The 27,126-nt window shown below is 40.4% G+C and overlaps 2 protein-coding genes across 11 annotated transcripts in view; one reads left to right on the forward strand and one right to left on the reverse strand.

Annotated features, from left to right (window-relative positions):
• Window positions 1-11,424, forward strand: part of chm (lysine acetyltransferase chameau) — a 104,743-nt gene extending 93,319 nt beyond the window's left edge. For all 7 annotated transcript variants that reach the window (XM_071673638.1, XM_071673642.1, XM_071673637.1 and 4 more), the window contains 3 exons: window positions 3,641-3,787; window positions 7,862-7,968; window positions 9,356-11,424. In XM_071673638.1, the coding sequence (XP_071529739.1) occupies window positions 3,641-3,787; window positions 7,862-7,968; window positions 9,356-9,574 (473 nt within the window). In that variant the 3' untranslated portion in view covers window positions 9,575-11,424. The remainder of the gene's footprint in view (window positions 1-3,640; window positions 3,788-7,861; window positions 7,969-9,355) is intronic.
• Window positions 8,815-27,126, reverse strand: part of LOC139755392 (uncharacterized) — a 338,128-nt gene continuing 319,816 nt past the window's right edge. For all 4 annotated transcript variants that reach the window (XR_011714088.1, XR_011714089.1, XR_011714090.1 and 1 more), the window contains 3 exons: window positions 9,679-9,819; window positions 9,333-9,476; window positions 8,815-9,086 (listed from right to left, as the gene is read on the reverse strand). The gene's annotated coding sequence lies outside the window, so the exon portion shown is untranslated. The remainder of the gene's footprint in view (window positions 9,087-9,332; window positions 9,477-9,678; window positions 9,820-27,126) is intronic.

Genomic DNA, 27,126 nt, shown 5'->3' on the forward strand with positions numbered 1-27,126 from the left:
GCCGCCTCAGTGGGTTGGTGGGCGGAGGTAAGGAATCTCTGGCATTGTGCCTCAGGATCCTATTGTTGCTTCATGCTTTGCTTCTTTGTTGGGCAAAAAAAGAATAGAAAGTAGGAAGTAGAATGTGTGAGAAGTATTGTGAATCGTTTTGTGTATTATTATGCTGCTCAGAGAACTGGATATTATCCCCTGCGGATGAATTATCGTCTACGACGAATCCTAGTTTTCACATGGCGCCTCTCTCACATACGGAATGCCATCCTTTTTATTTCCACTAATTTCTAAATCTTTCGTAGATTTCCAGATCTCTTTAGGTTTTTTTTTTTTTTCAATATTAGTTAATGAAGATGCCATTATTGTGGAAGAGGTAGGAAGTATTCGTACCCAATACGTGTCTTGGTCGTAGCCTTTTTATGTACTCGGTGTTTTCCTACTTGGTGTGTCTCGTATAAACCAAGAGTCTTTAAGCTTTTCTTCTCACCTGCGCGGGTGGGGAGAGAACGACAGTCGGGACTGCACCCTTCGCTGTTGATATGAGTGTGTTCCTTGGCACCCCGGGGGTGTTAGGGAGGGCAGAGGGAATGTCAAGGTTGACCATACTTGACCATACCTAGTGGTAATACAGCTGACCACTTAGCGTATCATTACATTCCAACGAATGGAAAGAAAAATGTAAAAAAAAGAAGTCAATATATCCAACCCACCCCCATGGAATAGGGAATGGAGTCATGATGATAGATTGATAGATTTATTGATAGATTGGAAGCCACAAAACTTCAGTCTGTCCGCCACCAGAGTGAGGAGGGCCTGGTTGGCGGGCACGTGCCGGGAACATGGTTGCCATAGTGATACAGATAGCCTCGCCCATCATACTTGACCTTTCCTCAGCCTGGCAGCCACGGATCTCTCGTGTCTCTGGCCTCCTTAAGAGAGCCCATCGGGTCGCAACTTTGGCCAGTGCATCAATCATTCGAATGCTGTGGTAAATATTATGAAAGAGATCAGTACAGAAAAATGTATAATGACTGTATTACAAGTTAAATGAAGTTTTACCAGCTTGTTTTTAGTTGTTGGTACAATGCACGTATCTGTGTTTGTCTTTGTTTTAACAGAAGGCTGTATGTGTGTGTGTGTGTAGGGCAGCGATTGGTTAAGAGTTGTTGAGCTATTGCGTAACCCCGAGGCCAGGTAGGTAGGGAGAGAGGGAGGCAGGGGAGGGGCTGCCTGCCTTTGCACAGGTTGCTACGGCAGTATCATACGGGATGTGAACGAACTCGCTTCCCTTCTTTACGTAACAACGTGTCAGTGCTTGGGAGAGGTAGGGTAGAAGGGAGGGGTAAGAGGGGGGTTATTCGTTGTATTACGTAACTGCCGGATGGTTATATAACAAAAGGTCATTAGTTAGTCGTGCGTTACGTACTTTTCCTCTTTTTTTACGAGGTGTGACGGAGCAGTCATGTAGAGACATTGTCCAAGAACCGCTGGGCCATTGAGTAGAGCGTCGTGGTGGCTCCGACACTTCTTGTTTCACATCCAGCACACACACACACACACACACACACACACACACACAAAATTGTTTTTCGATGGTTGCTCTGTTGTTAGCGACCGGATTGATTATGCTCGTATTGATTGATTACTTGAAATCATTGACTTCATGGATGGAGGGAAATATAACAAGAGAGGTCAAAATACTTCTGCTTGTGATTTTATGATTATAACTGAATCAGTTTGTAATAAAGAATAAATTAACGAACCTCTTCTCTAAGGAAAACTAGTTAGAAACGTTATATATGATGATATTGGCAGAGGGAAACCCTATGAACCTCATCCCGTCATATAAAGCCATTGTGATGGACATTGTATCATTATAATCATTGTGGCATCAGTCTTACCTCGTTTGGACTGTCCGATCCAAGTATCGTGTTGTTCCTCCGTCGTGTGATCTCAGTTCTCGGTAATGTTAATGGGAGTCCGGAATGCTCGTGCGTTCTGGGTAGTATAACTCATTTCAGGTAGTAGGGTACGAATCTCACATGGTATCGTGGCTAATGAGATCAGAGTCTTATTCGTCATTTCTACTACAGCGTGACGAGCCTCGTATCCCGTCCGTTGGAAGCGTAAACAACATATTCAAGAGATGAGAGGCTGGGGGATTGCCGATGCCTGCACACACTCTTGTTTCATGAGGTCATATGAGGTTACGAAGTGGGAGAATTAAGGAAGTACTTACTACCCACTGCTCCACCAACAGTACCTTATACAGCACGGTATCACACCGAGCATTTTCTTCTGTATAACCATGATAGTCTACCAAAGAAAAAAAAAAAAAAAAAGGTTTCGTCAAAAGGAACCTATGGTCTTCATCTTTGTATTCTTGTGTTGTAATTTGTATCTTATAGCTTCTTGTGGTGCATAAGAGGAGGTAGTATAGGATGATAACTACAGATAATAAAAAGATCCTGTTGGTATAAGGGGGATTTAGAATGCACCAAAAACATGTTGACATAGGAATGAACATATATTCTTTTCTCCCGTAGGAAAATGTATTGCAGTTGTGGTGACAAGAACGTTGTGTAAGGAAAGAGGGCAAAGCAGTATGTCTTTTGTCTAACTGCTTTGGCGTCATTCGTCGTAATGGCATTACAAACGTCCTGAAGGAACATAAGTATACTTTACATAGGAACAGGAGTATACTTACATCGGACGTTTTTCATGTAAACCTTACATAAAGTAAATTGTAATAGTAGTGACGTCACTTTCCTCCTGCATTTTGATTGGTTGTTATACCAAAGTGGTAAAGAAAAAAAAAACGAGTTACAGGAGAAAAGGTTTAAGGTCGCGGGTCGCCAAGACTTGTGATCATGAACGTGTGGAGCAGAGATGCATGATTGGTGATGAAAAGGTTGTTGGGAAGAGTAACATACTACTCAGAATTAGTGACTGCGAGTGTGCGGGGAAGAAAAGCAGTTTGCAAATACTTAATGATCAGTTGATGCTTTGTATTTCTTATTCTGCTTCTATTAGTATTCGCATGTTATTCTTTTTTCCCAGCTCTTCCTTCCCCATTTATATTTCTTATTTCTTCTACATCTAAATCATCTCCTTTCTCTTTCCCCATCATCCTCCCCTTTTTCTTCTTTCCTCTTCTCCATTCTTCTCTTGTTCCTCAATTCCTTCTTGTTTTATTTCTTCCCCTTTTCAGATGTATACTTCGTTCATGCTTTTCTTTTCCTCTTAGGTTGATTCTCTTTCAAGATAATCTTTATCTTCCAGCTGCTGCTGCTTTTCATTCATCTGCCTTCCTGCTTCACCAACCTTTGCTTCATCTGTTATTAAAACTTTTTACCACTCGGAAATGTTTCTTCCTCAACATCTGGCTCTTTTGTGACTTTTTTAGTATTTCCATTTTCTCTGCATGTTACTCACCATATCTCTCATGTCTTCAACTTTTTTTTTCTAATCTTATATTTTCAAGTTATATTTCCTCAGAAACTTGTTATCTTTATTTTTCCATTGCTTATTGCATTTTTTGCAGTGTCCTTGTTCTTACTTTCTCATTTCACCTCAAAGTTACATTTTTATTGTTCTCGTTTTCCCTTCTCATTGTTTTTGACATGTTACCTATCCTGTGTTTCAGGTTATCTCCTGACAAAGAATGAGGGTAAGATTGGGTCCCCAGAGAAGCCCCTTAGTGACTTGGGGCTTATCTCATACCGCTCCTACTGGAAGGATCTTCTTCTCAATTACCTGGCCACTTACAGTGAGAAGAATGTCTCCATCAAAGGTCAGTTCCAAGAATTGGGTTATGCTAGTTGTTGGTTATGAATTTGGTTTCCTTCATGAGTCGGTTCCATGGAGCAAGGAGTACTCATGGTAGTAATATGTGTGTCATCTCTCTTAAGTGTCACTTCCAGGAGGTTAAAGTTTGTTATTGGTGTTTGTGGTATCCATCAGCAATCATTTCTAGGGAGTCTTGGTATGGTGGTGATGGTAGTATTGGTGGTGTGTAGCTTCCATCAAGAGTCAGTTCCAAGTGCCCAGGTTGTGTGAGGCTTCCATCAAGAGTCAAATCCAGAGGGTCAGAGTACAGTGGTGGTGATGTTAATTCTCTATCAAAGGTCAGTCCCAGGGAGCCAGGGTATGGTTTTCGTGTTAGTCGTGTTTGAGGTTTCCATTATGACTTAGTGACATCAATTGAAGGTATTGTTGTGGTGGTGTCTTTTGTGGATTTTTTTGGATTGTGTTTGGATGTACATAGAGATTAAAATGTGAATATTCAAGTATAGAAGTAATTGCTTAACACATGAAAAGGGGCCCCCACAGGTATGAACCTCATTTTCCATTAAGTAGAGATAGGTGATTTAAAACTACCTCCTCATACTCTTCTAATAAGTAATCACATACATATGGTCACAGAGCATTTATTATGGTCTTCCATGGTGTAGCAGTTACCTTTAATGACTTTTAAGTCACCCACATGCTCCTATGGGGTTGGGCCCAAAAATGTTCAAATCCTTGGCATGGCAGTCAGCATATGTCTAACTCAGGTGTTCATCCTCTCCTTTTGGGGCTGGTTGATAAATGGGTACCTTAGTTAGGGTGGGGTGTGCCTATGTGTCAACACATAAGAGGGAAAACAGCACATTACAAGGGTGAGAGATGGGGGCAACAAGAGTGTAAAACTCTCACCCTGCAGCACAAATAGTGAAAAAGTAGTCACACACACACACACACATGTGTAGAATTTGGTCCCCACACAGTACAAATAGGACATCATACTCTTGGACTTATGACTTAGGTGCATCACAGTTTGGTTGTATTAGTTCTTTGGCTGGGCCATAACTACCTTATTTGTAGACTTGCATTTATAAACCTTAAATTGAATATAGTATGGACCATCCAAAGACAGAGTGCTGCATATCTTGATTATGTTCCAACAAATATATTATCTTTCTGGAGGTCCCAGTGGGTATGAACACTATGGCTCCTGTTATCTCAGTAGGGTTGGCAAACTTGAGTGAGGTGAAATTCTTTATAACTATGATGGCTGCTCTCTGTAGTAATTTCTTGTGCAATAAAGAAATAAATAAGATGCAAAAGAAGCTTGTATGCTGACAGATGACAGGAAAAGTCTTTAGTGATAAGGAAAGCAGGACATGTGAAATGCTGAGGCAGGACCCAAAGAGTATATAACAAAATCCTTTGTCTGTTATGTCATATTCTCTAACACAAAAAATGCAAGGATAGTTTTTTATTGGATGTACACATTTGGGATAAGGTGAGGCAGAAAGGGAGAGGGTGTGAGTAGGTATGAAAAAAAGTCCAAATTTCTGTGAAATCGAAAATAGCCAATTGTTTTGAAACAACATACGCTGCACATATAAGTTGTACTGAACGTAGCCATGTAAAATCTGGGTCATGAGTAGGGTAAATAGCATTTAGCAGTGTGTATAATTTTTACTTCACTTTCTGTTGATGAAAACCATAAGAGTAAAAGAAATATCATGTTAGTCATGAACTGCAGTTGCCCCATGACTATAGGTATAATTTCGTGTAATTCATACAGTATGCAACAGCAAGAGCACTGCCAAACTATTACAGTGGATATAATTTGATTAAAGACGTATACCAAAATTGTGATGTTATCAGACTGCTTGCTTATGGTTGCACGACAGTGAAAAGTCATTTTGGCTAGGCTGTATCATTGGAAGTACAGTGTTGTCAATGAATTTCTCACTACAAAGTGATCAACATTTCCCTATTACCAGAAGCAGTGAAACCTTGGGCTGCACAAGCCTCTTGAGAGAGATCCTGGGTAACATCCAGAAAGAGGTTCTAGGGTAATTACAAGGTAAATCAAAATTGCCATATGGAGGAACTATTTTTATCTTTGGAATTAGCACATCAGGAGTAGGTATATGCACACATTTGTTTGCTGTTTTAAAATTCTGCATTGACTGGTTGCATAATTAGGTTACAGGGTCAAATGCGCAAAAACTTTGAGTTATAACTTTGTTTGTGGAGACAGCTTTGTGAGACTTGAGATACAAAAGTATAATATAAAGTCACTGTCAAACCATCGTAAGGTCACTGTGACCATGGACTTTAAAAGTCAAGTTCAGATATGTGCTATTAGCTTGCTTGGGTAGTATAACTGATCACTATCCTATATATATATATATATATATATTAAAGATACATTGGTGGTGGCATATGAAATGGATACATTTGTTTTAGGTTCATTATGACTTGTGCAGTTCAGTTTGCTTTATTCATGCAGCTAAGACATCATGAAAAACTGAATGCCCTAATCATGGCCATCATATGTGCTACATACCATAATCATTATTACATAACCCCAGTACCTCTTTCTCATTGGTGTCAGGGCGTATGTAGTTTCAAGACCATACTGCACCTAGTATTTGTGACAGGATGGTCTTCTTTAAATAGCAATTATTTGATGAAAATGTACTCTGTTCTGTCGAGTGACAAATATACAGCCCCATGCCAAAGTTGAGTTTTTACTCATGATGTAAGGTAAAGTGGGTCACGTCTTGTAACACCTATGCACTACATACATACATACATATATACCCCAGCCCAAGCCAGGTACCCATATATCAACCGGCCTCAAGGGAAAGATGAACACCAGGATTAAATGCAGGCCAACTACCATGCCCAGGATGTGAACTCATGCAGGTCCGATACAAGGTGTGCCTGTGTGTAGCTCTTGGTCAGTTATGTTAACTACTACATTATGGAGGCCCATAATGTTACTGTTTCAGAGCACCTTGTATAAGAATTCATTTTGCCTTTAGGAAGCACAGTATATAGAAAATTTTGTAACAAGAAATGCGAGGCTTTAAGGTTTCAGGTGACAAAAGATTATAAATCTAGCATTTAACCCGTCAGGAGTATCGCATGCAAAATCTGAAGTCATCCTCAGGAATTAAAGGTGCATATACACCATAGAACATAAAAAAAAGAAGAATGAGTGTGTTAGCATTTGTGTTGATGAATAATTTGCTTCAGATAAACTATATTTTGGGAAGTTATATCTGCCTTAAGGAAAGCTTTGATGATGGATGATTTCATGTTTACAGGTTACTTAAGCAACATTTCATTTGTTAATTTTTTTATTGTTTTACTGTTTAGTTTAGAATGGCTATTAAATGCAAGCAGTGTAAAAAAAAAAATGGGCTAGTTGAATACTAGCAGTGTAAGGAAAATGGGTTTTAGTTGAATACTGGTAGAGTAAGGCAAGTATATTACTGAATTGATAGGAAAACTATATTAACAAAGGAAATTCTAGTGTTCATGATTGCAGGAGTCCCAGCACATTCAGGTAACTGAAAATTTACTGCATGCATAAATACAGACGTGTGAAAGACAGAAATTTCTTCAAGGAGTAAGATGTCTTCTGTTATATAGTTATATGTTAGCAGTTTTTTGCATATTCACAACTTACTGCAGTGTTCCTTATACACATTATTGGTAGTATGAATCTGATTTGAATTGGAAGTTTGTTTTTTTTTAAGGATAAGATTTCATACAAAGGGTATACTTTTTATTTATATAATTGCCTTTGGACCCCTTTTCCAGGAGCTCATGCAGCTCCAAGGTTGCTCTACTTCCAGTAACAGGGAAATGATGGACTCCTTTGGAGTAAGAAGTTCTTTATCGAGATTGTACTCCCTTCATCAACTGACAACAATACAGCCTTGATAAAAGTGACTTTTCAGTCATGGTGTAACATCATGCGGGCAGAGTTCACTGGGTAACATTGGCTATACTCTTCACAAGTTACCATTGTACTTTGTTATTTTACAAAACTTTAACTGATTTTCTCTTCTTTCAGATATGAGTACAGAGATGGCAGTGAATGCATATGACATTGTAAGCACATTTCAGGCAATGGGAATGATGAAATATTGGAAGGGAAAACACATCCTTCTCAAAAGACAGGTTTGTGAATATTTAATGTTTTGATAGATATTAATTCTTTTCTCAGTTCTGGAAATTTTGGATCAGTGTCGGAGCAGTGAGTTCGTGTAAAGGTTAAAGAAGATTTAGAAAACGGTCTCCAAGCACTGTTGATCAGAATGGCATTTGATATGCTTATCAAATGCCATTCTGATTACCAGTGCCTGGAAAGCATTACTTTAACCACCAGTTTAAATTTCAGAAAATTTCCAAGTGGCTATTATGGAAAACAATTTTTTTTTTTTTTCAATTTATAGTTACAAAGAGTTTTATCAAAATTATGGCCTTATGGCTGGTGATTGTAGATTGTATAACAAAGACTAGTGTTGGACTGGATTTCTTACAGTCACAGTATGTATTGCAAATTCACATTTTGATACAATATGGTAGTTTTGCCTCATTACAGTTTTATTAGAAATTTAATAATTTACAGTATAACGTTATTAGATTTAATTCATAAATAGCCAAACATATATATGATCAAAATGAATATAGCTGTTTCAGTTACTGGTAAGCATTTGTGTATCTGTTATGTTTTGATAAAAGATTTTATAAAGATCACATAATCAGCCCTCCTTTGGGCAGCTTGTTTTAAATTTAGACATCTAGAAAGTCATGGGACACTTCACCCTTCAATAGCAGTGAAAAGGAATCATCATAATGTTTCATTTTTCCAGTTCATGGTTTCTCTTCAGGTAAACCAAAATACACCATTTTTAGTGTAGAATTTATTCAAGGAGGGGTGAATGCCTAAAGCCTTACCTTGATGATGCTTTTTTACCTTCTTCTTTCATGATAGTTTGGGTAAAGGTAAATCATTGATACAAAAATAGTTAAGTGCTTTATTTTCCTTCTTTAGTGGTTCTTGAATTAAGCCACATGTGCACTGATGGTAACCTACATGTTTTCAAAAACATTACTGTGTCTATTTCTATATCTTTTACCATTTCTTCTGTTACTCTTATTTTCTTAGTTGTCTCAGTAATAATAATTAGAGCTTGATTCATTTTTGTGGTAGTCAAAGCAGCATGTAGAATTCTCCTGCATATTTTCAATATTTGCTGGTGCATGCATCCTCAGCACAAGAAAGTGCCACTCTGCTGTGAGTGGGAAAAGACACATTATATTGATACATACCTGGAATATTGAAATATAAGTAGATCCATATCTGTTTGATTAGTTTGATTCATTTTATATTCTACATATGCACAATAAACTTTTCCTGCTTAAAAAAACTGTCGTGTAATTTTGGAAGTACCAAAAATATGTGATTACTTTTGAAGTTAAATGATGTACCAATTATTGATGGAAGATATAGCTATTTGACTGGCTGACACTGCACTCACCTTGAGACTCTGGCTCCCTTCAGGATCTATTGGAGGAGTTCTTAGAGCGGCAGAAACGACGACGAGCTGACTACAAGGAGATTGATCCCAAGTGCCTCAACTGGCGCCCCTACGTTGCACCTCAACCATCTGAAGACTCACAGTCTAACAGCAACAAAAACAAAACTGTTGTAAACAAGGCTGTTGTAAACAAGGCTGCTGCAGACCGTAAGAAGGCACAAACATCTGCTGCATCCCAATAACATAAGCTGTTACATGGTTTCTTATGAAGTGAATCTGCAATTTTATACATATTTGTACAGAAAAAATTAAATATAGATCAAAGTCACAACGAAGGGGGATGTACCTTCATGGCTTGAGTGCCTTGTGCTGATTTTATTGCACCAAGTGTTCAGGCCCTTAGTCGTCACAACCTCCAGCTTGCCTCTTGCCCTATTTCCAGTTTGTGCCATTTCAGCAAGACTGCTTTGCCTCATTCTGGCTCAAACTCTCAGTCAACATGTGAAATAATATTTTATATTACTTTTCATCCTGACACTCATCACAAGCCTAGTATTAACTATGAAGTGAAAATATTCAAAAGACATACTTCATCTGACAGCTATCCTTGGCTACAAAGTGCATGGATGGATTGATCTCTTGTACATATTTAGCATATAAGGTGATAGACTTATGAGTGATGTGCACTGAAAAAAGCCACTCCTTTCGATGTGTAAATTGGAGTTAAAGTGATGCCTTATAGAGCTTTCTGACTCAAGTGATGTGTAGGAGGAGGGAGGACTACAGTGACACGTGTTCCTGATGGAATACATCACTTGTGGACTTATTTGCATCCATGTCTTTGGGAACTTCCTTTTTCAGAACTAGATTTCATCTAGTCTTGAAACAATGAGAAACAGTGAATAAATTCACCTGTTCCTTAATGCTTTGTGGTGTTTTTTCCACAATTTTATAGATGCATTTTAAAACATTGTTTACATATTTCAACTGTGGGACCTGAATGAACTTTTATTTGGTACTGACAATGTTATTTGATAGAAGCTGTTGTTGAACATTAAAAGATGAGGTAAAACTATGCTAGATATTAATTTTTGTATGGTTGTTATTTTATGTGGAGGAATAGGTAATGCTTATCAGTCATAGACTGATTCTAGCAGAGAATTACAAATGTTATTTTTGGTAAGTACTGTATTAGAAAATATTGTGTGTATAATTCTTTCTGTCAGCCTCTCTCTCTCTCTCTCAATATATATATATATATATATATATATATATATATATATATATATATATATATATATATATATATATATATATATTACCCCTGGACCAATTTCTACAAAAGGGCCCTGGTGTTACCCAGGACCTCTCTCAAGGCTCCTTCATCTCAAAGCTGAGCTACTTCCAGTAGCAGGGAAGTGTAGATTTCTTTGTAGTGAGAAGTCCTTTTATGAGACTGTACTCTAAATTATACAGCCTTGCCTTTTCTTATAATTTTTTTTTCATACTTGATCACCACTTCCTGCATTAGTAAGGTAGTGCCAGAAACAGACAAAAGAAAGGCTGCATTTCCTGGCTCAAAAGTGTAATGTACTGAAACTGCAGCTCCCTATCCACAACCAGGCCCCACAGACCTTTTCATAGTTTCCACAGCTGCTTCACATATCCTGGTTCAGCCCAGTGACAGCATGTCAATTCACTCTATCCTGAGTACACCTTTCACCCTCCTGCATGTTCAGGCCCTGATCACTCTAAATCTTTTTCATTCTGTCCTTCCATTTCCAATTTGGTCTCAATGTTCTTCTTGGTCCCTCCACTTCTAATACATATATCCTCTTTGACAACCTCTCCTCACTCATGCTCTCCATATGTCTAAACCATTTCAGCACAGCCTTTTCAGCTCTCTCAACCACTTTTTTTCCCTTCACATCTCCCTCTTACTATTTTATTGCTTAGTCAATCAAAGCATCTCACACCACATCTTGTCCTCAAAGATTTCATTTTCAAAACCTTCACCCTCCTTCACTCATCCTCATTTGCAGCCCATGCCTCACATCTGTAATAACATAGTTGGGACTACTATACCTGTAAACTTAGCCATTTTTGCCATCTGAGATAATGAGCACACATTCTTCAGTGCTCCCAGAAACAATTCTACATCCATATTCCTAGAAACACCCTCCATTCCCTTCTTGTATTTCAGTTTCTAGAAGAAAAAATAGGAGGAGCCAAGTGGGGAGTGTTAATCCTCCTTGTAATGGTCAGGTTGGGATTTGTGGATGTTACCTAGATAAGAAGAAAGTAAAGATAGGTAGTATGCCTGAGGAAAGAAACATGAATAATCTGGCTGAGTGAAGGGGCAGAGGGGAAGAATGGTTTGGAATCATTGGAAGGGGTAGCACTACTGTTGAAGCAGGAGTTGTGGAAGGAAAGGAGCTCAAGATGGATGTGGGTGAAGATGAAGGTGAATCATGAGAGATGGGTGATTATTAGTGCTTATGCATCTGGCCATAAGATGAAAGATCATGAGAGACATGTATTTTGGGACCAGCTGAGTGAGTGTGTCAGCACTTTAGATGTTCCCACACTCCACTGCATAAGATTACACTGTGAGGTTACACTTTTGGTAAGCTTATCAGTGGAAGTACAGTCTCATCAAAGAACTTGCTTCAAGAAAACGTTTCCTTACTACTGCAAGCAGTACAGCTTTGGACTGAAGGAACCTCTGGAAAGAGATCCTGGGTAACACTAGGATTCTTTCTTTGTGAAAGTTTCTGGAGCAATTATGAACAAGTATATCTTTCATCACTGTGCTACTTGACTCCACCTGTATAAGGTTACTTTACATTTGAAAAAAATACCTTTGGTGAGGTTGTATCATTGATTGTTAAAGAATTTCCCTCTTAAATGGAATCCATCATATCCCTGTTACTGGTAGTGGTGTAGCCTTAGGCTGCAGGAGCCTCAGGAAAGGAGGCCCTAGTCAAGAGTAGGATCCTCTTCTAAGGAAGGGGTCTTGGGGCAATTATAGATGAAGTTATTTCACACAAAAAAATTCATTGTTTCCCACATGAGTGAGGTAGCATCACAAACATATGACTGACTTTGAGGAAAAATTTTTTGCTTGGCTCCTTCCTCTGTTCCTTGTTTTGGAAAGAAATACTGGAGGGGAAGACTTCCAGCCCCCTCTACCTTCCCTTCTTTGTCATCAACCACAACATGCAGGAGATATGTGAATGGTGTTCTTTCACCCCCTGTCCCTGTGGATGCTATTTATTTGTTCATGATTGCCCAAGGACCTCTTTCTTAAAAGGGGCCTGATGTTACTGAGGGATCCTTTTTACAGGAGCTCCAAGTAGCAGGGAAATGCTGGACTTCTGTAGTGTGATTTTTTTCTTTTTTTTACAAGACTGTAGTACCATTCATCAACAAATGATGATACAGCCATGCCATAAGTGACTTTCACTCAGGGAGTAACCACAGGTAGGGGAGTCTGGTAACACCCAGGCAATGGTGTACAGCACCACATTACATATCCTACATGGATTCACCCAACCACAACCCCCCTTCCACACAGTACTAGTGGCAGTAGACTTTTACAAAACTTTCAACACTGTCCCCCAACATTATCTTCTCACAAAAAATACTTAACACCACCCTCCACAACAATGTCAGAAAGTGGTTGGCCAATTTCATAGCCAGTCCCCATGCCAGTCACTCAGTAGCTTTGAGCTCAAGGAACATTTTTTTCTCCAACTAACTTCACTCTTTTTCTACATGACCTCTTAGAACCTCATGCAAACCTCAACATCAAACATACAGCACTACTTTACACAACTGGAACAATGACTTAAAAAGAACAGAATGTCTGCATTTCCATAAAAGTCTTCAGTTACTCTTTTAACCCTAGACAAGACATGAATCCATCTCACACCTTCCAATCATCCTGAGTTGACAGTCACTCCCACTGAACAAAACACCAACCATTCTAGGCATCACATATGACACACATGACATTCACTCACCAATACCATCAGCACAAAAGCAACTCACAAACTTAGTTACCCTCAGAACACCAATGTATACCAGATTTGGACATGAAAAGGAATCCCTTAACATCCTTTACAAACAATGCACAATGCATCCATTACACTTTAAAGTATGCCTCATCTGCCTGGTATTCTACCCTCTCAAAAGCAAGTACAACTAAGCTGCAAGCAAGCCATACTCTCAGAACAATCCCAGGCTACCTAGTAACTTGAAAAACTCATCACTTATACAATGAAACAAAGATCCTCCCAGTACAGCCCCACCAGACCCCTCCAACCAAACCATTCTATTACAAACCACTAATTCCCCAGTAGAAATAAAATACCCCTCCATCGCATACTTCATTAACCTCTATTCATTGATCCCTATACCCCTAATAAATATGATACTGACAAAACACATAGACTTACATAACCTAACATGCACTAAACAACTGACATCCAAACTTCAACCCATAGTCCCCAGACAAACATGAATTACTATTTCCCATCTACACTCAGGAGCAGACTGATGAGCCTTAGAGGTGTTGCTAGACTCCACCTGCTTAAGATTACACTGCAAGTGAAATGTCACCTCTGGTGAGGCTGCATCATCATTTTTTTGCCAGAGCAGAGTTGTCTTATCAAGTAATTTCTTGACTTAAAGGGGACCATCCTGTCACTCTCACTGAATGCAGTACAGCCTTAGAGCTGCAGGAGCCTCTGGAAAAGGGGCCTGGGTTTGTGCCTTTTGACCCTTTGAAAAAGGGTCCAAGGATGAAACGACAAAAGTAATATATATAGACAGAATTATATACACGCATATTATTTTATAATACCTCCATTGCACAAACCTACCCTCTGCAAAGAACTACTCAGAGCTCTGTACATGCAACAACCATCCAAACATAACACCAATGCATCCATCCAAAGATACACACTTTTTCAGAGCAATTGCCCAACAAACAACACAAAATGCACAACTTCTCACCGACGAAACCAATGCCACTACTCCAAAGAAGCCAATCAACACTAAACACCATACACTAAACTAAATGTACTTACTAATAAAAAACACTTGAATTCAACATCAGCCATCTTACCCACACAGCTATGCAAAAACATACACAAACTATACTAAAACACTGATTCACGCACTAGATATGAACCAAGCCTCAAGAATTACCCCAAAATAGTTTCCCATCCCCTTATGCCATTTCACCATCACAAACAAAACAAAGCACATTACATAATGACAGAAAGCAATATAACCCAAACTTCTTCCCACAAATTGCAAAACCACTTTCTATCAGAAGAGACCATAAAGCAGATTCAAACTGTAAACAAAACCATCCCTAAGTTAATGGCTGGAAAAAATACAAAAAAGTGGTACCAATTTTTTTGACACTATGGTCCACAAAATCAAGAGCAACCAAATCTTGGAGAACAGTAAGGAAAGTCAATACATACCATATGACCTCAGCCTCAGCACATGAAGAATTTCTAGGGTAAAGCATCCCATTTAACCAAAAACACAATTATACTTATGAAACTACTAAAATTAGCCACATACCAGCCAAACCTTTAAATAGAACATTCTTAAGGGGACATCACTCACACCATGCCTCTCACAAGAGAGCTGCCATACCTCACTATAACCCTTGCAAACCGGTGGAGAAACTACTCCACACACACATACACGCCTGTCAAATGCCCTCAGGGACATGTCCACTCTTCATACTTCACCCCAAAACAACTACTCACCTACCTTTCATACCCACAAATGTTCAGGAAGCAATTAAGATCTTAAGGAATTCCCCTGCAACTGGCCCTGGTAACATAGCAAACCTCCACATAAAAGCAAACTTTGGCTCAAATGAAATCTAAACAAAATCCTAAACATCTGGAAGTGTGTTACCATTTTACCCATCGTGAAATCCTCTAAGCCTCCCAACCCACCCTCCACCTAAAAAAAAGCTGTATATCACTACTGTCATCAGTTGCCAAACTCCTTGGAAATTAATGTACAACAGAAGTAAACATGGCTTTAAAAACTAACCACTATACTACAAACTGAACATGAACCTCACACAATACATCCTGAATGGATTCAACTAACAACAAACCTACCTTCTTGCATTGTACCAGTGGCAGCAGGTATCAGCAAATTATTTGACATTGTTCACTGACACATCCTCACACAAAAGATACTTGACACCATACCTCCCCAACAGTGACAAGGAGTGGTAGTCAGTTTCATAGATGGTGAACAATTAGAGTAATTTACAAAGGCTTCACCTCAAAAATCCTCAAACTATGCAGTGGAGTTTCCCGGGAAGCAGTTCCTTCTCCATCCCTCTTCAATCTTTTCCTACATGATGTCCCACAGACCACATCTTAAAGTCCTCTCATAAGCAGATGACCTCACAATTAAATCACAATATCTTACACTACCTGACCAACAATAAACATGCAACATTACACATTATATATATATATATATATATATGTATATATATATATATATATATATATATATATATATATTTTTTTTTTTTTTTGCTTTGTCGCTGTCTCCCGCGTTTGCGAGGTAGCGCAAGGAAACAGACGAAAGAAATGGCCCAACCCACCCCCATCCACATGTATATACATACGTCCACACACGCAAATATACATACCTACACAGCTTTCCATGGTTTACCCCAGACGCTGTTTCATGCATCAGCGAGGTAGCTCCAGGAAATAGAAAAAGAATGGCCCATCCACTCATATACTCATATATATATATAAATGCCCATACACATACAAACACATATACATATATACACATGTGTACATACTCATACTTGCTTGCCTTCATCCATTCCTGGCACTACCCCGCCCCACAGGAAACAGCATCACTACCCCCTGTAGACCTCATAGTAAGTCCTGGTGTTACTCAGGGTCTATTCCAGAGATTTCTGCAGCTTAAGACTTCATTACTTCTGGCAGCTGGGAAATTTAGACTTTCTGTTGAAGAGGTTCTTTGATGAAACTGAACTCCCTAAGGATACGGCCTCACAAAAGGTAACTTCTGTGGTGTAACCTCATCAGGGTTATTTGTATTAAAATACATACAGAATACAGGTGTGATCAGGCCCCACCCGCATGAGGTTAAGCTATGAGTGAAAATTCACCTTTAGCAAGGTTGTGTCATTGACACTGGACTAAAGGAGTACAATCTCATCAAAAAACTTAACACTCCAAAGCAGTGATTTCTTTGTTTCTCATTAAGTACTGTTTTAGAGCTGCAGGAACCCCATAAGAGGAATCCTAGGGTAATGAATAAAGAGGATGTAAGGCATGTGTACGTGTAGGAAGAGAGGAAAGTGATTGGTTCTCAGTGAATGTAGGTTTGCGGCAGGGGTGTGTGATGTCTCCATGGTTGTTTAATTTGTTTATGGATGGGGTTGTTAGGGAGGTAAATGCAAGAGTTTTGGAAAGAGGGGCAAGTATGAAGTCTGTTGGGGATGAGAGAGCTTGGGAAGTGAGTCAGTTGTTGTTCGCTGATGATACAGCGCTGGTGGCTGATTCATGTGAGAAACTGCAGAAGCTGGTGACTGAGTTTGGTAAAGTGTGTGGAAGAAGAAAGTTAAGAGTAAATGTGAATAAGAGCAAGGTTATTAGGTACAGTAGGGTTGAGGGTCAAGTCAATTGGGAGGTGAGTTTGAATGGAGAAAAACTGGAGGAAGTGAAGTGTTTTAGATATCTGGGAGTGGATCTGGCAGCGGATGGAACCATGGAAGCAGAAGTGGATCATAGGGTGGGGGAGGGGGCGAAAATTCTGGGGGCCTTGAAGAATGTGTGGAAGTCGAGAACATTATCTCGGAAAGCAAAAATGGGTATGTTTGAAGGAATAGTGGTTCCAACAATGTTGTATGGTTGCGAGGCGTGGGCTATGGATAGAGTTGTGCGCAGGAGGGTGGATGTGCTGGAAATGAGATGTTTGAGGACAATGTGTGGTGTGAGGTGGTTTGATCGAGTGAGTAACGTAAGGGTAATAGAGATGTGTGGAAATAAAAAGAGCGTGGTTGAGAAAGCAGAAGAGGGTGTTTTGAAGTGGTTTGGGCACATGGAGAGAATGAGTGAGGAAAGACTGACCAAGAGGATATATGTGTCGGAGGTGGAGGGAACGAGGAGAAGAGGGAGACCAAATTGGAGGTGGAAAGATGGAGTGAAAAAGATTTTGTGTGATCGGGGCCTGAACATGCAGGAGGGTGAAAGGAGGGCAAGGAATAGAGTGAATTGGAGCGATGTGGTATACCGGGGTTGACGTGCTGTCAGTGGATTGAATCAAGGCATGTGAAGCGTCTGGGGTAAACCATGGAAAGCTGTGTAGGTATGTATATTTGCGTGTGTGGACGTATGTATATACATGTGTATGGGGGGGGTAGGGCCATTTCTTTCGTCTGTTTCCTTGCGCTACCTCGCAAACGCGGGAGACAGCGACAAAGTATAAATAAATAAAAAAAATATATATCTTTCTTTTAAACTATTTGCCATTTTCCGCATTAGCGAGGTAGCGTTAAGAACAGAGGACTGGGCCTTTTTTGGAATATCCTCACCTGGCCCCCTCTGTTCCTTCTTTTGGAAAATTAAAAAAAAAACGAGAGGGGAGGATTTCCAGCCCCCTGCTCCCTCCCCTTTTAGTCGCCTTCTACGACACGCAAAGAACATGTGGGAAGCATTCTTAATCCCCTATCCCTAGGGATAATATATATATATATATATATATATATATATATATATACACACATAGGTATTAGCCTCTGCCTGGTCAAGATTACACTGCAAGTGAAAAGTCACCTTTAGTGACGCTGTATCATTAGAAATGCAGTCTCATCAAAAAATCTTCACTCAAAAAGTCTCCATTTCCCTGCTAATAAAGTAGCACAGCCTTAGGCAAGAGCCTTTAGAAAGGTCTTGGGTGATGCCTTGGCTCTTTCATATTAAAAGACCCTACAGTATTTATAGATAGATATTCAAATATATTAGTTATAATTCCTTGGGGCTAATTTCTAATTAAGAGTCCTGATGTTACCTAGGATCTTTCTGAAGATTGCACTGCTTCCAATAGCAAGGAATGATAGACTCCTTTGGAGCAAGAAATTTTTACGAGACTGTACTCCCAGTGATACAGCCACAACAAAGGTGACTTTTCACTCTTGGTGAACCCCAAGAGCAAGTGGAGTCCAGTAACACGTGTCCTACACACACACCACACACACACACACACACACTAAAACTCTACAAACTAAATGATAGTTGAAAGATAATCAAGGTGTAAAAAACAAGCAAGAATCTAGAAATTATTTCATCAAAGTTTTCTTTTATACAGTCTGATCTTTAGTCCTCTTTGTTCCTAAGCATAGTGTAGAATGCTGAAATTGAGGTTAGGATACTCTATATGCAAATTCAACTGTATTTGATCTGAATGGTTTTAATAGTTTGTATAAAATTGTCATAGATATATCAGAAAATGTAAGTAAAATCTGTGAATATCTATAATTACAACATTGCTTGATACAAGCGAATTTTGTTTTTATGATGATTCCAAAAAGTCTTTGAAGGCTTAAATTGGACATCCTTTGTAAGTGAAAATTTATTTCATTATTAGGTACTTTTCTGAAACATTATGATGTGTTGTTTTTAATGGATTACTCTTTTATCAGTTTTAGATTTGAAATAGCTACTGTTGCTGTTTACATGATGTAGAACGTAATACCTTGGCATAATAAGTGCAACTACTTAGATAAGAGCAATAAAGTACTTGCTTGTTTTAACTGAACAAGCTAGCAAATCAATTGGTGTAAAAATTGAATAGTCAATTGTGGACTTTCCATACAGTGGGTTAATCAAGAGGAATTTATGGTTTTACCGTTAATAAAGGAAAGTTTTATGAGGCTTCCCCAGCCCCTTATTAAACCTACTACTGATGATTTTATTTTCATATGTGTACAGGAAACAGTAAGTGATTGTTTGGGTGGATGGATATATGAAGCATTTAAATGTCCAGCATTAGCCCCAAGGTGAAGTATGTAGCAAATGAGTTATTTTTTATCATTGAGCTTTCAAGAATAAATCTTCACTTCAGCTCCCATTGTTCCATTTGTAGCCATATCAACTCCCAGGTGTCTAACACACACCACTTCCTCAAGTTCCTTCCATTCAAACTCACACTCCAAATCATCTGTTCCTTTTCATTGCTAAACCTAACAGCCTTGCTTCAACTTTTTTCTTTCACACACTTTCCCACACTCAGACACCACCTTCTGTAGTTTCTCTGAGTCTGCTACCAATACCATGTCGTCATCAGACAGCTGACACCTACGAGGCACCTTAAACCCAACAGACTACATACCTGCTCCTCTGTCCAAGACCCTTGAATTCACCTCCCTCACCAACCCATCCATACACTATTTAAACAGCCATGACATCACACTCCCTTGCTACAGACCCACCTTATCCTGGAACCATTAATCCCCTTTCTTCCTATTTACATCCAAGTTTTACTGTATTGATAAAGATATCACTGCTTCTAGCAGCTTTCCTCTTACGCCAGATATTGCAGCAACTTTCACAGAGTATCTCTATCAATCCTATCTTACACTTTCTCCAGATCCATAAACTCCACATAATGGTTGTGGATAGGAGGCTGTGGTTTCAGTAACAACTAGAGAATGGATTTAAGTCAATGAGGCCTTTCCTTTATCTGTTCCTGGTGCTGCCTCGCTAAAGCAGGAAACAGCAAACAAGAATGAAAGAAAAAGATCAGGAGCTTGCTTTCAAGAATGTGAGAAATACTTAGATAAACAGAAGGAATTTTACATGACATTTATGGATCTAGAGAATGCTATGATTGGACTGATAAAGATGTTGTGGAAGATCTTAAGGTTGTTGGTGTGAGAGGAGAGCTTCTAAAAGCAGAGAAGTTTTTATTAAGGATGTAAGGCATGTATATCCCCAGTGATAGGGGAGAAAGAATACTTCCCACATATTCCCTGCTTATCATGGAAGGAGACTAAAAGGGGTGGGAGTGGGGGGGCTGGAAATCCTTACCCCCAGTTTTTACTTTTCGAAAATAAGGAACAAAGAAAGGGGCAAAGTGAGGATTTTTCCTTTAAAGCTCAGTCCTCTGTTCTTGTAACTACCTCACTAATGTGGGAAATGACGATTATGTATGGAAAAAAAAATTATATATATATATATATATATATATATATATATATATATATATATATATATATACATATATCATATATATGTCATTTTATTTTTTTTTATTATACTTGGCGAGGCAGCACAAGAAAACAGACGAAAGAATGGCCCAGCCCAACCACATACACATGTATATACATAAACGCCCACATATGAACTTATACATACCTATACATTTCAACATATACATACATATACATACACAGACATAAATATATATGCACATGTACATATTCATACATGGTGCCTTCATCTATTCCCGCCGCCACCCTGCCACACATGGAATGGCACCCCCCTCCCCCTGCATGCGCACATGGTAGCACTAGAAAAAGACAACAAGGCCACATTCGTTCACACTCAGTCTCTAGCTGTCATGTGTAATGCACCAAAACCACAGCTCACTTTCCACATCTAGGCCCCACAAAACTTTACATGGTTTACCCCAGATGCTTCACATACCTTGGTTCAATCCATTGACAGCATGTCAACCCTGGTATACCACATCATTCCAATTCACTCTATTCCTTGAACACCTTTCACCCTCCTGTATGTTCAGGCCCCTATCGCTCAAAATCTTTTTCACTCCATCCTTCCACCTCCAATTTGGTCTCCCACTTCTCCTCGTTCCCTCCACCTCTGACACATATATCCTCTTTGTCAATCTTTCCTAACTCATTCTCTCCATGTGACCACACCTTTTCAATACACCCTCTTCTGCTCTCTCAACCACTCTTTTTATTACCACACATCTCTCTTACCCTTTCATTTCTTACTCGATCAAACCACCTCACACCACATATTGTCCTCAAACATCTCATTTCCAACACATCCACCCTCCCTGCACAACCTTATCTATAGCCCATGCCTCACAACCATATAGCATTGTTGGAACCACTATTCCTTCAAACATACCCATTTTTGCTCTGAGATAACGATCTTGCCTTCTACACTTTCTTCAACGCTCCCAGGACATTCGCCCCCTCCCCCACCCTGTGACTCACTTCCACTTCCATGGTTCCATCCGCTCCCAAATCCACTCCCATATATTCAAAACGCCTCACTTCCTCCAGTTTTTCTCCATTCAAACTTACCTCCCAGTTGACTTGGCCCTCAACCCTACTGAACCTAATAACCTTGCTCTTATTCACATTTACTCTCAGCTTTCTTCTTTCACACACTTTACCAAACTCAGTCACTAACTTCTGCAGTTTCTCTCCCAAATCAGCCACCAGTGCTGTATCATCAGTGAACAACAACTAACTCACTTCCCAAGCCCTCTCATCTATAACAGACTGCATACTTGCCCTTCTCTCCAAAACTCTTGCATTCACCTTCCTAACAACCCCATCCATAAACGGATTAAACAACCATGGAGACATCACGCATCCCTGCCGCAAACCGACATTCACTGGGAACCAATCACTTTCCTCTCCTCCTACTTGTACACATGCTTTACATCCTTGATAAAAACTTTTCATTGCTTCCAGCAACTTACCTCCCATGCCATATACTCTTAATACCTTCCACAGAGCATCTCTATCAACTCTGTCATATGCCTTCTCCAGATCTATAAATGCTACATACAAGTCCATCTGTTTTTCTAAGTATTTCTCACATACATTTTTCAAAGCAAACACCTGATCCACACATCCTCTACCACTTCTAGAACCACATTGCTCTTCCCCAATCTGATGCTTTGTACATGCCTTCACCCTCTCAATCAATACCCTTCCATACAATTTCCCAGGAATACTCAACAAACTTATACCTCTGTAATTTGAACACACCTTTAAAGAAATTTTCACTCCAAGGGAATTCTTGCTTTTCCTGTTACTGATAGTATCACAGCCATGAAGCATATTTATTTTTTAGTTGCTCCAGGACTCCTTTCACGAAAGGTTTGTGGGTGTTATCCAAGAACTTTCGGCTGCACTGCTTTGAGTAGAGTACCCTTTTTGGAGTGAGTTCTGCAAAGATGCTGTACTCTGACTTATGAAAATGGTGACGCTTATGTAATGGATACTGGAAAAAGAGTGGTGATAGGAAATACTTGGTTAAAAAAGTTTACATGTGTAAGGGAGGCTAATGGTTAGCAGGCAATTATGTACTAATTAGTGAGGGTGACGATGAAAGTTTTAGAAGATTTTGGAAAAGAGGAAATGACGTGAGTGAAAGTGAATGAGCCTCAAGAAGATGTTTAGGTGAGGGGATTTCTGGAAAGACTGGGCAAAGAATTAAAAAATGTGAAAGTAAACGTACTTATAGGAATGGGAAGTAAGGATCGGGAGGTATTTATTAAAGCAGTGCTTAGATGTGGAAGATGGGATGTGAGAGGATACTGAGTGGTGGGATAAGGACGTTAAGCTGTTAGTAGGCATTATCAGCAGGGGAGGGGCACAAGTGTTTGGAAGATGTAACAAGAAGAAGCAGCAGGATAACAAGAGGAGGGTGTTGGAGCTGAAAAGGAGGGAAAGGGGTGGGTTGAGACAGTCAGCAAACTTTTGGGAGAATGCAAAAATGTACTGGAAGGAGACATGATATGAGGAGAATAAAAGGACGAATGAGAGCATCAGTGAAGGAAGCATATGGAGAAGTGGAGAGAAGCTGCGACAGAATGATTATTTTGAAGAACTGTTGAATGTGTTAGGCTAGAGTGAAAGGAATTGCAGTTGAATATCTCAAAAAAAAAGTCAATGTTACTGAATGGTTAGTTTGGATATGCACTGTTTGTATAGCTCAGGGTTAAGTGCATGAGGACTGGGGTATTTCTCATTTAGTGCCATTTAGTATAAAAGCTAGGGGATACAAGAGTAAATATTCGAATTACAGAGGTTCAAGTTTGTTATGTATATATGGTAAGTTGTATGGGTGAGTGGTGTTTGAGAGGATGGTACCATACACAAAGCAACAGGATGGAAAGGAACAATGTAGAGGATGTGTGGATGAGGTCTTTGTTTACAAGAATCTGTGAGAAAAATAGTTAGAGAAAAAGAATCGTCTGTATGGGGCATTTATGATGCTGAAGAAAGCGTGTGTCAAGTTATTAATAATGGATATACCCTGTGGAAGGTGTGACAAATATATTGCGTGGGAGGAAACCTACTAGAAGCAGAAAGGAGTTTCTATCAAGAGAGTAAGGCATGTATGCGAGTGGGGTTGCTCCAAACAGAATCAATGCACCTTCTTAGAAATCTACCATCACCCTCCTGACCCCTGACAAACATGAATCCAACCTGCAACCTCCGATGACCCTAAGTTGTCAACCACTCCCACATAACAAAACTCAAACCATATTAGGTATCACTTACGACGCACACGACATTCACTATCCACATCACAAACTTATGCTCATCTATGTTGTGTATGCTTGTCCAGTTTGGAAGGAAGCACCGAAAGGTAACAAATGCCAAACTCGGAACACTTCAAAAGAAGGTAGTTACGTCAATATATGTATGTCATGAACAATGTGTGTATCAAGGCTTTTATTTAATGTGAACCGTGTATATCTGACATGTATTGGCCTTAATGCTGAACATTTTTTTTTTCCACAGGTTCGAATTGTGATTATTTTTCCGTTACGAAATACGTGGTATTAATGCCTTGTGCCGCAAGTGTTAATGCACATTCGGTACGAATGGGCAGGGATTAATGTGAAATATACGTTTATAACTCTAGAATCATTTTGTAATCGGTATCACTAGCTTGAACAATGCTATGGTGCTCGAGCAGTTTTGAGGTTGTTCCGGATTAGATGTCATAGTAATGAAGTGAGATGCAGAGAGAGAGACAGTGACAGAAAGACCCAGAGACAAGCACAAAGGCAAAAAACCTGTGAAAAATATGCAGAGTAGATAACCAAGCGGAGGGAACGTTCCGCTGCCACACCAGAGGAAATAAAAGACGTAAAATGAAATATCAGATTCATAAAACCTGAGGAATAGATATATGATGCAACAGCCACACAACATACGCACAGACTGGGAGCCAATGTATTATGTCATTCTCCCATGTTCGCTTACATCCCTTTGATATACTAAAGCGCTTTATGAAAATTTGATCCACATTCTGCGCGTAAGCTAGTTAATGCAATAAGAATTAATGACACCGCTGGTGTAATAACCATCTCTTTACCACATGAACATTCAAATAAAAGTTTTGTTCCCCGATTATTTAGCAGAAAGAACGGTAGTGGATAGGTCATGTTACATACGCACACAGATGCACGTACACAGACGCACACTCCAAGTTCAATTATTTCCCTGCACTAGAGATTAATTGATAAACTATTTTTTTTCCCCGACCAGACGAGGAGCCTGGACGAGCCACCTCCCGTGGGAGGGGATGGTTGGGTCGCGTGTATGTATGTATGTGTGTGTGTGTGTGTGTGTGTGGCCACACCCCCTCAAGCAGACACAATGTTGCCAAACTGGGCTGGCTGGCTGGCTGGCCAGGACGCAAGGTGGTCAAGCCACAACTGCTCTTATGGTAGGGCCGAGGAGCCCATGGCTCACGGCGGGCAGGTTAGACCAGCCACGCCGTCAGGAGGGAGGCACAGGCATGGCGACCCTGATGGTGGGGAGGAAGCCACGCCATTTGGTGATGATGAGGCCATGTGAGATGGTTAGGGCACATGTGATGATGGTTAGGGCATGTGCGTTGGTGATGACGGGGACATGTGGTGGTGGTGGTGGTGATGTGGCCAGGTGTGCATACGCTGAACACCCTAACCAATCGAATAATACTGTCTCTTCCCAGTCTTGAGAAATTCAACTGTAGTCCCTCCCACTTGAACAGCTTTGCCACGCACTTGAACGTTCTTCAAGGCTTTCACCACCTCTTTTAACCCTAACCATTTGACATAGGTCTCTCGCTTCACTGAACTCCGCGTCCCAAGCATCCCAACATCTGCCTCCTAACTCGTATAAAAAGGCCTTCAAAATACTTATCACCCATCTCCTATTCATGCCTCCTTTGCCTGCTGCTACTTCCCTATCTGCTTACCCTTACCAGTACTGCCATTTGGTCTCTTGGCCTCCTTAATCTACTGATCTTTCAATAACTTTTTTTTTTTCATTCCCGAGGAAATAGTTCACGCTATGTGTGCCTTCTTTTTCAGCATCTGCATCCTCCTCTTGACCTGCCGCTTCCTCGTGTACACCTCCCAATTTACCAACCCTCCTTCCCTGCAGGTGATGCCCATAGGCCTCTCGTATCTCATTCACTAGCGACTCAACTTCCATAATCCCGCCACACCCACCTTCCGCGTGCCGCACACTTCTCCCGCAGCCGTAAACATTGCATCCCTAAACACCGTCTATTCCTCGCCCACGCAACTGGTTTTGTGTACTCTCGCCTTTTGCCATTCTTCGCCCGATCTCTCTCAGTGCCTCCTCACAAAAGCCTATTCTCCAATCTTACTCACTTTCACCGCCCTCAATCCACCGATATATGTTTCATACGTGTTTGCCGTTTCCGGCTTTAGCGAGGTAGCGCCAGGACAGACTCAATAAACGGCTTCATTTACTCACGTCCACACACTATCCGTTGTTGATGATGCACGGAAACCAAAGCCTAACGTTCAAAATCATGTTCCACAGAGCACATTCGCGGTTTCCCCTGAATGCATCACGTGCCCTGGTTCAGGCCGAAGACACCCAGTTTGCTCCATCCTAAGCACGCCTCCTAACCCTCCAGAATGTCACCCTCCACTGTCACTCCTCATAAGACCAACCCTCACCAAACGACATACTGATCACGGGCGTTTCATTTCCAAAACACATCCACCCTCCGTTCTTATTCATTCAGGACCCAAAACCCGCATCCAAGCAACACCGCAGGCACTACTATGCATCCAAACACACCCGCCTTTGCCCAGACAGTCAGTGACCTCTCCTTGCACACACCCCACAATGCACCAAGGTCCTTTAACCCTCCCTCCTATCCTATGAGTCACTGCAGCCCCCCATAGTTCCACCCAATGTCATGTCCAGTCCTAGGTATCTATCTAAAGCTCTCCACTTCCTCTTCACGCCGCTACACCTCATTATCAGTGATACACATTTAACCCGACTTCCACCATTCACACTCTCCCCAAGTCTCAGACACCAGCCTCGGGAGTTTTTCCCTAAGTCTTGCAACGAACTGTGTTTGTCCTTGTGTGTCTTTAGAGACGGGAGACTGCACTGTCGACGGGCGACCGCTGCGCACTCTACGTATATATGTTATCTAACGAGAGGACGGGGAGAAAGGTTTGCCCGGCGAATTCCAGCCTTGGTGGCTGGATTGAAGAAAGAAAGATCCGTGTGGCATCTGAGAGTCCCGAGTTACCCAGCCTTCACCTAATGAGGAAGAAAATCTGCCCATAATGTCAACTGTAACCAAAACTGACATCATCTCTTCAAACGCCAAAGATTATCGCCAATACCGAGAATGTCTCGTTAGGTGCTCCGCCCAGCGAGAGACCCGACCCACCCAAACATGGCATCCCGCAAGGTCCCCGCCCTCTCAGA

This window comes from Panulirus ornatus, chromosome 19 (genome assembly GCF_036320965.1).
Source record: "Panulirus ornatus isolate Po-2019 chromosome 19, ASM3632096v1, whole genome shotgun sequence".
NCBI lineage: Eukaryota > Metazoa > Arthropoda > Malacostraca > Decapoda > Palinuridae > Panulirus > Panulirus ornatus.